General features: G+C 37.4%; 1 protein-coding gene across 3 annotated transcripts in view; it reads left to right on the top strand.

Moving 5' to 3' along the window:
- The window catches only part of POLA1 (DNA polymerase alpha 1, catalytic subunit), a 282014-nt gene that overhangs the window by 137982 nt on the left and 130765 nt on the right, over window positions 1-13267 (top strand). For 2 of the 3 annotated variants that reach the window (XM_087427087.1, XM_087427086.1), the window contains exons 33-34: window positions 1403-1581; window positions 3282-3413. In XM_087427087.1, coding sequence (XP_087283213.1) covers window positions 1403-1581; window positions 3282-3413 — 311 coding nt within the window. Of the gene's footprint in view, window positions 1-847; window positions 944-1402; window positions 1582-3281; window positions 3414-13267 lie in introns of those variants that run through there. The other variant, XR_015550543.1, reaches the window with a different exon arrangement.

Genomic DNA, 13267 nt, shown 5'->3' with positions numbered 1-13267 from the left:
CTTGAATGAATATAGTCTGGATTAAATGATGTTCATCCACTATTTTATTTTTGCATTCATATGACATTTATTGAGCGCCTACCACATGATAGGCACCGTTGAAAATGGTTTGTTTTCTTATGTCTGATTTCAACTTGAGAAGTGCGTGGTCGGTGGTACGACCTCTATTTTGCAGGTGAGAAAACTGAGACTCCCAGTCTCCGTCGTGGTCTTTGTTCAGTACCTTTCTACTGTGTCAGAGTCGGTCTCAAATCTTTTATAATTACTAGATGTCGCTTGACAATTGAACAAATAGGATTTAGGATCTTGTCACTGAATTCTGAATACATCTTTTGGATTATCTACCTATGCAGCTGTTGATAGAGTTAAAATAGTTTTTAGGTATTTTTGGTATTTAAACTTTTTGCTCAGTGACTGTTTTAAATTACTTATTTCCCTTTATACTAAAATAAATCTGATAGCTTTCCTTAGATTTCTAAAAAGCCTAGAACTCTTAGGGATTGCTAAGGGACGCTTTCAAGAAAATATAATAAGATAGAGTGTGGAATAATTATCTTTAAGTGTAAATTCAAATAGTAGATTTTGACAGATATGCTTTGGCCTGGGGTAAATTAAATTGGTTGGCCTTAAAATGTTTCTTTTCTCAAATAGTTTGGGGAAACAAGATAGCCTAAACTATGCATCAATTGATTTCTTGTGTCATTTTGATTGAAATATGGAAGGTATATTTGGTTTCAGAATTGTTGGGAACATTTTGGCCTGTAGAATCTGTAGATTCATTGTTTGTGCACATATTTTAAATTTCTCAATTCAGAACACCAAAAAACCATGTCGTGTTTTGTCTCAGATGCTGCTACTGAATTTTAACCACTGAATTAGATTGCAACCTACATGCTGTTAACTACTGAGCCAAGATGGAATCGACCACTGCATTGAAATCAGGGTTAGCAGTTGTGTCTGCACTTGAAGGAGTTGTAATAGCAGTGAATTTGTTTTCTTTAATGGACTTTTATTCTCTATTTTCAGTTTTAATGGTGATACTTTGATTTTAAGAGATTTTCTTAATAACAGTGCACATTTATTTGAGATTTTCCCTGTAACTTTAGGAAAATAGTAAAACCATCCTGTAGAAGTACTTGCTTTCAAACCCAAATGTGCAGAGGCATATTTCTGCATTTTTTTTAATGCAGTTTATTTGTTTTATTTATAATCTCTTGTAAAAAGAGAAGTCATTTGTCCATGTGCTATGAACCTCTAACTTGAGTTCAAATGGTCATGTATGTGTCTGAGTGAATTTAAAACCATTCTTGTGTGAGTTTTCTTCTTTGGAGAATTTTTTTGGATAAGGGAATTCAAATAATTGTATACCTTTCTAAATTTGTTTTTTCTTTTACATTAATAGGACTTGACCCCACCCAATTTAGAGTTCATCATTATCATAAAGATGAAGAGAATGATGCTCTACTTGGTGGCCCAGCACAGCTCACTGATGAAGAGAAATACAGGGACTGTGAAAGATTCAAGTGTCCATGCCCTACATGTGGAACTGAGAATATTTATGATAGCGTCTTTGATGGTTCGGTTAGTTGTTTCCTTTTTTCATTTTGTGAGTGAATTACTAGTATAAAGCCTTTTCTCCCCACTGTATGCGTAAAAAGGAAAAAAACCTCACTTGTATGTTGCTTTCATGTGTTTATAAAGAATTTTAGCATCATATGAATTCTACCTTCACAACTGTATTTCTGCTTGGAAACTCTTAATAGAATGTGTTTGAATATTGTTTTTGGCTTCCTAGAATGCTTGGCCTTGGTTTTTACATGGTCTCTCTTAAAAATTCTAAATTATCTTAAAGTATTTTTTATTGTAATTCTTTAATTTGTAACCTGTATTTCCCCACTCCCAATCCAATTTATTGACTTAGAGCAATGTTTTCCTTTATCTTAAATCAAGTTAATGGGAACTAAGTGTTTTTGGAAAGTTTTTGTTTATCTTTCTTTACACATCCCACTTGCCTCCTTTTTGACAAAGGTACTCTGATTATCTTTTCTGATGTCTTTGCATGTCAGACATTTAAAAAGTCACAAGGAGACATTCCTCTAAAGAAGTACAGCCAAAAAATGTATCATTGACCTTGTATCTGAACTTGAAACTTGGCCAATTTACTTGATTTCACTGCAGTGTTATATGTATACTAGCCATTGGCAAATGAGTAGGCAGCAGAAGCATGTAAAACCTTGAAATTGAAAGAAAATACATCCTTTATCTAAATTAAAAGTGATTATTTTAAGTTAATTTGGACAAACAGCAGATGTTTTGCATTTTTTTGAATCAAAACAAAGCAGTCTTTGGAAGCAAGTGCAAGGAAGAGGCAGACACAGATCAGCAATACTTGCTAAATCCTTGAGTTTTGCTTCATTACAGCTGTAAATAAGATAGTTAATTGCATGGAGGCTTGACGACTTGCAGATGGGCTAACTGTGGAAGAGCCGATGTCAAGCTCTAAAATCTCTTCCACCTGGAATTGCTTAGTGTGGCGGGTAGGGTTATGTACCAGATTGGAGCAGGAAACCAAGATGTTTAAGTATCAAGAAGGAAAACAAATGCTCCAGAAACCCCAACAGTTTTCCTATATATTATATTTGCTTTGTCTTTGTCTAAAACAAAACAAAACAGAACATTTTCTCTGACTACTAAAAGTTAATTCTTTTCAATTTCTACTCCTCCTGCCTCCCCTTCCCCAAATACATTTCATGGGGGGAGGATTACAGAAACTTTAGATTTACTACGCTGACAATAAGTGAGTGCTTTGTGGTGTAACACTTAATTTTTAGGCTTTATTCTTAAAATTAAGTTGACAATATGAAAACAAGCTAATGTCATTAGTGCTCTTGCTTTATCTTCAAATTTGGAATGAATAAGTACAAATTTAAAATTTTGATCAGTATCTCTAAGAAGGATATTTATTTCTAATAACGTGACTTCACTGGTATTTTCAGAGGGAAAATTATTTTATCCATCGAGTCTGTCATGTATTGACTGTAAAAAAAAAGTGATTTCAGGGTGTTTTTCTTCGACTTTGTACTCCATTATAATGGTGGTGTAAGAGTAGAAGGTACGTGTGACTAAGGGGACCTTTGGGAGGAAAGTAGTTGAGACAATAGAGTTAAAAACTCACCAATAAAATGAATTAAGAATATTGTATACCAGGACAGCATGTAAGTTTTTAAGCACAAGAAACCTTTTATAACCTTTTGTATACTTGTCTGTCTTGACTTCTGTAGGGAACAGATATGGAGCCCAGCTTGTATCGTTGCAGTAACATCGATTGTAAGGCTTCACCTCTGACCTTTTTGGTACAGCTGAGCAACAAATTGATCATGGACATTAGACGTTGCATTAAAAAATACTATGAAGTAAGTATCCATAATGAGTTTCTTGCATACACAACTTATTTAGATTTGGTGCTTGTTTTAAAGTAAAACAATATGGTTTTGTATTATTGGTTTTTTATGAAACTGTGAAGTTTTGAAAAGACTTTGGAGGAAAATGATTTGATTTTCTATTGGGCATTACATCTCATTAAGAGCAATATTTTAAATAATGAAATTTTTACTTTTAAGGAAAAATGAGAATATAAACAGGAAATGTTTTAGTTTATTATTGCCTAAATAAGACTAAATTAAATGGTCACTCAGATCTTTGGACAGAGGAGGAAAAATCAACATTGCCTATCTTTGGCAAGTAGAGCCGTAACATCACTGTGTGGTGACTTTAATAAACTGCCCATTACCTAAGAAAGACTTTGTGTTTGTATGCTAATCTGAACCATTTCTTAGCTTAGTTTTCCAAGGAAATCAAAATAAACATCTTTTAAATGTAAATGCAATTTGTCTGGCATTTTAAAGAGAATGTCTAATTTTTGTAAATGTATGGTAAAAATGCTAGAGCAGTGAGTGAGCTATCTGTGTTAGAAAGAAGGCTTTTTTTCAAAGTTTTTGTTTTGTTTTGTTTTTGACACATTTCATATGAATGAGTTTTTTCTCTTCAAAAATTAAAATTAAAAAACTCCCACATTTCCCATTTGATTTTTCTTAGTGCTTCATTGTATCATTTGTCGTCTAAACAAAATTTCTGTTACTTGAAAGTTCACTGTAACTTACTTAAAGAAGCTACTTTGGCAAGGCATTTCCAAAAACTGCTCAGGTTCTATTAGGTAAGACTCATGACTTGATCACTATCATTCTATAATTTCTACTTATAGTTAGCATATAACGTAGCATTTTCTTCTTTAAAATCTAACTCATTAAATGAAAATCGAGTATTAGATCATTAGGATGAAGAGGGAAAACATAGAGTTCCAGTATTGTGATTTTGGAGTAGAATACTTTGTCAAAAAAAAACACAAGTAGGTTTTTCTGAAGATATTTTAAAAATAATAATTATGACTACATTTTGGGAAATCTGAAACATTTTAGTGAATAATCCTGTGTCACACTTAATGAGCAGTTGGATGGGAATAAAGGTTATCTGTGGGTTCACATTCTGCAGTAGATGAAATGTTCAGCACGTGAAATGTTAGGCCCTTATTTAGCATGAAGAACCCAAATCAAAACTATTCAGCTCCTCATTTACAGACCTCATTGAGCAGAGCATGATTCTTGACTCTTGGGAAGAATTCTGAGTTTTCTTTCTGTGTTTAGTCTATCAAAATCTTCACCAGGGAAATGTTAATATTAGAAGAAACTTATCTATTTCCTTCTATAAGAAGGGACAATCTGTTTTGACTAAGTTGCGAATTGGCAGAAAAATGATCTTCTGTATAGTTAGAAATATCCCCTAACTGAAAGATTGATTTCTAACGTAGTTGTGTGTGTGTTGTGGTGGTAGCGGTGGTAGTCATTATATGAGTATTTTTCAAGCTAAATAACCTAGTTTTAGGCACCCAGACATTTAACCCAAGGTTTCTATAGCATTTGCTTTAATTGTCTTGTCCACTAGCCATCTCACTAACAGCAAGTAACAGTTTTCATCTAGTTAATTGCCCACTTGATTGACTTTCCTAAGGGATTTCTAATTAAAATACCCAAATATCACTTCTAAAGTTGAAAATTGATATGACTGTCCTCAAAATTAGGAAACTGTTTCTCTACTTTCTGATCTCAGTCATATGTGATTGGATAGGAGAAAAAGAAATCCATTCTTTGTTCTTTTCATGGCCCCATGCTGAACAAATGTTTCAGATAGTCTCAAGATCAGAGCTTTTATACGGAAAGCTGATGCACCTCTAAGTTCTACTTCATTGGTAGATTCTTATTTTTCCTTCTGATTCCAGACTTAAACGAACTTTTCCTGTAGGGGGACATGACATTTAGTTTCTTTTGTTATTGTGCCTCAAGTGATACTGATTACAGTGCGTTTGGTTTGATATACCATAGTGACGGTAATCCAGCTGGAGATTACACCAAGTGTATTAGAGGCAAGGATATTGGTAATAAGTACTGGGATTAAGTAACTGTTCTCTGAAGCTAATGACCAAAAGAGTTTCCTCCTATTTTGCAGGTTAAAAAATACTACGCACTGGGCGTAAAAGTTGTTAGTGGACTGTGAACAAGTATCTCAATATTTTGTTCATTTTAGTCTTAGAATCACTGCAAGGGAAGTATAATCTGCATTGAGAAAGGAAGGCATCTCCATAAGGCAGGAGTTTTAGTAAAAGACAATGGAGGAGTATGGTACTTGACCAAATGCTTACCCTGCCAAGGAACATAGTTCTAGATCAGCAAGAAATCAGGTTGTCAGGGGCCAGCCCCATGGCCTAGTGGTAAAGTTCAGTGCACTCCGCTTTGCCGGGCCGGGTTTGGTTCCCAGGCACGGACCTACACTGCCTGTCAGCAGCCATGCTGTGTCAGCGACCCACATACAAAATAGAGGAAGATTGGCACAGATGTTAGCTCAGGGAGAATCTTCCTCAGCAAAAAAAAAAAGGAAATCAGGTTGTCAAGAACAAAGGGACAAAAGTTTAGGGTAATAAAGTATACTTCTAAATCACTTTTCAAAAAATACATCACATATTGTTATTTTCTGTCATGAATAGATAGTACTGACTGAATAAATGTGATACAACAAACCTTAAAAATTTTATGTATCTGAGAATGAATCTATATCATATCATACTGTTTTAATATTGGCCCTTTTAATAAGAGAGGAAATACTTTTTTCTCTCTCACCATATAGCAGTGATTGTATGCCCCAAATTCTCACTTTCTAGAACATTTAAATTATAATATACGTGGAAATACAAAAAGCACTGAGCAAGGACATTTTAAGAAATATGTTAATTTCTTTAGGGGGAAAACAACTCTAGTCTTCTATCCTGAGATTTAATAAAGCATTGAAAGACTTTGAGGTAGCCCAGAAGCTCCAATTCAAAGTTGATTTCGTGCCCTGGTCCTTGTTGGTTCCTCTGTACAAAGTTGAATTTAAACTGGTATTTTTTGAAAATCATAAAAAGCCAGTTTAAAGACTATATCTCTAAGCTTTTAGGGATGTTTTTGAAAGACTCAGTTTTACAGTGAAAAATTGATATGTGTTCCCCCTCCCCTTAAATTCAGCTCCAGAAGAGCAAATAGACACACACACACAAAAAAGAGAGAGAAACACTAGCTAATCTAAATTGGGAAATGAAGAGGGCTTTTTTTAAGCATGAAAATTTCATCATCTTGTCAGCTGGCAGAATGCCTGCTGTGTGGATTCACAAAGGCTAAGAATTACACTTTCATGAAATTTTCCTCACTAACTGCCCTGGTTAATTTGAAAGATAACCCACTGTTCTAATTCATTCCTCAATTGGGCGGTGCAGGTTTTATCTTTGATCTGACAAAGCATTTGTGTTAATCGTTTTGGCCCTCCACTAGACACTCTTGGGATTGTGCTTTTACAATAAATGTGTCTGTGATAGCTCTTTAGTCTATTATACTTACAATAGATCCATAGAACTGGTAATTAATTCTCCACTGCTTTGGAAATGGGAAGAATAGGTGTAGCTCTGTCAAGTGTGGCTGGTAAGTTTGTTTAGCTGGTTCATTTTTGAAGTGTTCCCCTCAGCCGTCCATGTAGCAGCTACAGAAGAGAGTCTGAGATTGAGATGCTGCCTACCCTGAAGACTTGCTGATAAATGGGAAATCTGACCCCTCTTGGTACCTGGGAGGGGAGTAGTGGGTCATTTACTTTCATCTCAAGTAGTATTAGTTATAATGTATATTAAACCCTCATTTTAATACTTAAAGATCCATTCATTTCTAAAGGTAGATAGTCAACTCAAATATGCTCCTAAATTCTCATTGATGGCTTATTAATTCTCATTGATGGCTTATGTTGGTTTCAGTGTTTTCCAATGGGGCAAAATGTATTCCTCACCAGCCTTGTAGTGTTTCCAGCCACTTGTAAAGGAGCATTACTTAGAGCACTTTGCTATGATTTTTAAACAGAGAGATATTGCTGGCTCTCCACCTACAAAAATTAGCAGTGACCAACTAGTCAGTGCCATGCATATGATAACCATTGATTAGTTGCTAGGACCATAAATTGGTGGTTGAACTCCTTTGCAATTTGCTGTTGGTTTTACAATCTCAGAATTTTCCTGAAGTAAGCTTTCTGAGGACAGGGGCTGTGCTTTCTTCTGTGTCTCATCTGTGATCTCTGCCACAGCCTTTTGCTCTCAGTCGTGTGTGCATTTTAATTTTCAATAACCAAAGGGATCAACAAATAAAGGTTATACTTTCTTGTTTTTTCTTTACGTTTTGTTGTCACTGCTGTCATATTGGCAGAAGGTTTATTAGTGGTACACAAGATTCTCAGGTTAATACAAAATTCTACTGTATTTAAGGTCATGAAGGCCCTGACAAATAAAGCCCTTTGTTCCTCTGTCATCTGTATTTTATATCACTGATTACTGTTGATTTCAGTATATGCCTACCCCCAACTTCATAGTCTTAATTTGTTTTTTCCTCCCAACCAAGCATCAGGCAGAGGCATTGACCAGAAGTATTTTTATTATGGTGGAAAATCACATCCTGCATAAACGTGCTCTCATTGTCCTGACACAAGAGTCGATCTCAAACTACACAGGGTGGCAAAGAAAGTGGATGCTTAGCTGTTGTTCCTCTCTCACTCCTGCTCTCTCCCTGTATTATTCTCTTTTACTTCTTAGTATATTAATCGTGGCGTAAGCCACATTTTAAAAATCTCTTTTGGACCCATTTGTGTGAGGAATTCCAAAAATAACATCCAGGGTCTGTTGCCTCGTGATGCAGAGACTTGCTGATTTTCGCGTATGTGAGCGCCCAGCGGAGAAGGGCATGTTTGACCAACGATGCCGAGCCTCAGTGTGGTGGCTGTGAGCCCCTCTGGAAGATGGCACACATCTGGCAAGTGTAGTGGCATGTTTTTTTGTGAATGACGAATCCATGTTAAACTTTTTTCATCTTTGCAAAAAAAAAATACTTGTTAATTTTGCAATGGATATGCATTCCTCGAAGACAAAATTACTAACAACCACCAAACATAATGTTGTTAAGCCAGAGATTGAATTGGAGTTACCTTTTATTAAAAGTGCAAGCAGGGCAGGGTGAAATATTGGCTAAAATATTTGCTCCACCAAAATACATACCCAGTCAGCACCATAGGCAGCACAATCCATGATGCCCAATGGTGCTTGAAGAAGGGTCATTTCACTAGGAATGCACAGAACTCAATTAGTAATTAAATCTGATAAATTAGAGATGACGCATGAAGCAGCCCCCCCCCCCACCTGTGTAAATCACTAACAGGGCTACTCTCATTTCCATGGTCTTTCACTCTTCAAGTATAGCAGTACATCACAACAGTTATATTGTGCAGGTGGATCTGTGGGTTTTAGAGCCATCAGTGATGTTCAGTAACTTTCTCCTGTTCCACTGAAAATATTTGGTGTTCAATAACCCTCAAAATTTCTCATTTCTTACCTGTGGTGATGTGGGCTGATAGTTTTTAGGTTATAGGTTGCAATATGCAATAGTCTCACAGGTACATTAGTTCAAAATAGTTTAAACTCTAAGCACTATTGGAATTATTGTTTATTTCCTTGCCTCTGCATTTATATTTAGAACATGTAAAAAGAATAAATTGGGTTTCTTCTTTGTAAAGACTCTTAACAGCATAATTATAAGTGGTACAAAAGGCATGCAAAGAAGCAATAGATATCCATCCCACCCATTCAGCATCACAGGCAGCACAATCCATGCTGCCCAACGGTGCTTGAAGAAGGATCATTTCTTTAGGAATGCATAGAACTCATCCTAAATCTTATTAAAACAAAACAAAAAGAATATATTGAGAATTAGTATTTCTTTTTGCTTCACACCCTTTGATAGGGAAGCTAAGCATAAATGAACACCATGGACACCAGTCACATTTTTTTGTGTGAGGAAGATTAGCCCTGAGCTAACATCTGTTGCCAATCCTCCTCTTTTTGCTGAGGAAGATTGGCCCTGGGCTAACATCCGTACCCATCTTCCTCTACTTTATATATGGGCCGCCTGCCACAGCATGGCTTGACAAGCGGTACATAGGTCTGCGTCTGGGGTCTGAAACCGCAAACCCCAGGCACTGAAGCAGAGTGCGTGAACTTAACACTACGCCATCGGGCCGGCCCTATTCACTTAATCTTAACCTTACAGCATGGACCCTGTTTGGGGAGGCTCAGAACTAGAGCATGATCTTGAGGAACTAATAGGGGACCCACACCAAATTCTGAGGTGCCCAGGACCAGTGTTGTCTATTGTGGACTGACCACGGAGCTCCCTGCAGGATCTGAACTTGAGCCATAGCCTCTCCCTTGCCCATGCCATTCCCCGAATATGCATATTCTCCCTCCTGAGTTTTCTGTCAGAGGTGGAGGCAGTTAGAGCCCTGGCCCTTGCCTGTCCTTTCCTTATGTTCTGAAAGCTTAGCAGTTGGTTATATCAGTTTTCATACCAGCCATTGCTAGCCTCACAACAGACTGTGAGGTTTTGTATTCAGACACCTAGTTCAGAGTTGCTGTCTAGTCGCTTACCAGTTCTGTAACTTGGGCTAGTTACTGAGCTTCTCCAAGCCACAATGTCGTAGCCTATAAGACGATGATAGTAATGGTACCTGCCGCCTAAGGTCATAACGAGGACTGTATAGGATAATGTATTTAAAGTGCTCAGAAAATGCATAGAGGGCGCTCATTATTAACGTTGTTATTCCAGTGTGAAATATGATGGATGAACATAGCTTGGCTGTGTTCCTTTATGTGCTCAGAACCCACAGAGATTCAGACCTGGGCCGGGGCCTTGCTGCCGCTGTCTTTCTAGATATCTAGAAGCATTCGTCATCTTGCTGCTCTCCCTCCCCCATGCAGTCAGAACGATACCGCACCATGCTGTGCTTTCTCTTGGCCCACCCTGCAGTTTGCCAGTATGGGAGTTTCCTTTTCAGTGTTGGTGAATAGGTTCTCAAAGTCAGCCTTAGGAAAGGATGCTAATAAGGACAGGGGCAGCTTGGGGTAGTGGCAGAAAGCAAGAAAAGGACACTAGGCTATAACTCCTTCAAGGCCCAGCACCCCATACTGTGCCTAACCTGGAGGGGCTCAGTAAAAAGTTATTGATATTCTGTGAAAAGATCGTGATATTCTGAGAGGCTGGTGCTATCAAGTGACTCCTTCAGGTCAGAAATAGCAGTATCGGGATTGTGATCATACTTGGGGACCCTAGTCCAGAATTCTGCCTATCATATATGGTAAGGTAGCCATTTATGGATAACAGGTTGCTCGCCATCTTCACTGTAGTTCCTTTTTCAATAGGGTGCCACAAGAGCCCTAGGCATTAGCATGACAAGCTAGGCCAGGCCACAAGGCTGGCTGGGGCACGAGTCCAGAAAGCTGATTATAGCCACCCAGGAATGGACTAGTCCAGCCATTGAAGGGAAGCCTGGATTTCAGCAACTTCTGATACAGTTCACTTCCTCTGAAGGGAAAATTGAAGGTTTTTTGAAATTCTGAGGAAATGCCATAGGAGTTGTCAAATATCTGAAAACAAGTGGGTAGAAACAGAAAACCGCCTGTGCCAAAACAGTAGAATTCTTTTCTTCAGTTTGATTTCTCTAACCTTGTGTATTTAGGAAAAACTCAACTTCAGGTGTAACTCCAGTCGTCTAGAGCTACTGTCTTGTAGTAGCCTAAGAAATTGAACCAGAACACATTTCATTTAACCTTTCAAAAGTGAGATTTTCACACCACTGACCTTCTTGACTTCAAGGAGCAAAATGGAGCTATGCGTTCTCTGCTGCACATGTAAACGAGAGAGGGGAGGAGAGCGCCTCAGATGATGGCTGTCTCTCATATTTGGTTTGCCTAGAAAGTGTACGTTATGGTTCACATGTGGAAATTGGCCCTTTGCAAATAGTTACAGAAACAAATTTCCACATCGTCCTGTCTAGCTTAGTCTTGTGTTAAATGGAATAACCATAATTTTGTTCAGGAGGGAGTTAATTCAGCTGCCTTTCCGAGGCACCATAGAAAAATTCTCAAAAGCCCAGATTCCAAAAAATACTACTACTAATAAAAATTAGAGCACCAGTACTTTGTACTTGAGGGGTGTTGGTTTGTTTGTGCTTGGTTTAAATCAAGAGTGGCTTTACCATATGTCATACCAACACCTATAATGTGTTGATCTTACCTTGGTTTTGAAAAGCAACGTATAACTTTTTGTCCTGGTTCAAAACTCATCTGATTCCTGGCATTCCTTCCAGTTTTTTTTTTTCTGTTTTTACTATACTCCAGCATATTATAACTCTTAGGGTGGGTGGCTTTGTGAAGTACATAGTCCAGCTTGCTTCCCGAAAGGTCCCCCAGCCTCCTTCAGGCCGCACAGGTACTCAGGGCTTTTTGGCTGTTTGAGAAGCTCTTCATGCTGCTGGGAACCTGGATGATCTGCTGGCCCAGCTCTCGGGAGCCTAGTGTAGCAGGCCTTCAGTCTCTATCCACCAGCAAAGAATGTTTAAGAATTGTGGTGGAGAAAACCCGAAACTGGTATACTAAAGATTTAGAAATCGTGTGGATGAAGTCACAGGTAATCTTTTGAGATAATTTCCCTGAACTACAGCTTTCCATCTACTGATGTTCAATAGCCGCTTCTTTCAGGAATTGATCAGCAAAGAAAGATCAAAGGAGAGCCTAGAGTCAAGAAAGACCTGCTTAAAATTTCACAGCAAAATGGATTCTTATGCTGATGAGTGTACGCAGTGGTATAGCACAATGGTTCTCAAACCTTTTGGTCTGTGGGACGGACCCTCTATGCTCTTAAATTACTGAGGATGCCAAAGAGTTTCCATTTATGTGCGTTTTATGTATTCATTTATTTGATTATAAATAAAAATAGACATTTACAAAGTGGTGACCTATTTATAAGTAACAGTAAACCTATTATATAACAAAAATAATATTTTTATGAAAAATAACTATATTACAAAGCAAAATAATTTAGTCAGAACAGCGGCATTGTTTTACATTTTTTGAAATCTCTTTAATGTCTGGCTTAGAAATCAGCTGGATTCTCATATTTGCCTCTGCATCCAATCTACTGTGATATGTTGTTTTGTTCTTTTGGTGGAAGTATATGAAATTTGGCTTCACACAGGTATGTAGTTGGAAAAGGTAGGAGTATTTTAATAGCCTTTTCCATTAATAGTGGGTATTCTTTTTTGTCCCTACACCAAACTTTGTAACATGGTAGTTTCTTAAGGGTTATTTCCAATGTGGAATCTGAAACCATATCAATGAGCTTTTTATACCCTGGTACATTAAAATCCATTATCTTGAATAGTGTATGGTATATAACATTATATTTCTGTTGTCCAAGTATTTGACAATAAGCATATATTACTTTTTTGGAGGGTGATGTTGGTTGCATTGTGAAAATTTATTTTTAAATTTATATACTGTAAAATTCACTCTTTAATATACAGTTCTATGAGTGTTGACGAATGCATAGAGTGGTGTTAACTGCTACCACAATCAAGATACAGAACACTTCCATCACCCACACCCCCTTCCCACAATTCCCTTGTGCTGCTTCTTGGAGTTACACTTTTAAAATAGGTTCGTTGAGATGGCTAACCTCATCTATCATATGTTGATTTGTACCACTTTTGCTTACGAAAGTGTCATATTTTCTGGCATTATCTTCCGTCTGGGATCCACCATACT

The sequence above is a fragment of the Ceratotherium simum genome, chromosome X, assembly GCF_057802395.1.
Source record: "Ceratotherium simum simum isolate JZ-2026a chromosome X, ASM5780239v1, whole genome shotgun sequence".
In the NCBI taxonomy this organism is placed as follows: domain Eukaryota; kingdom Metazoa; phylum Chordata; class Mammalia; order Perissodactyla; family Rhinocerotidae; genus Ceratotherium; species Ceratotherium simum.
Note: the sequence above shows the minus strand (reverse complement) of the source record. Positions and strands in the feature narration are given on the sequence as shown.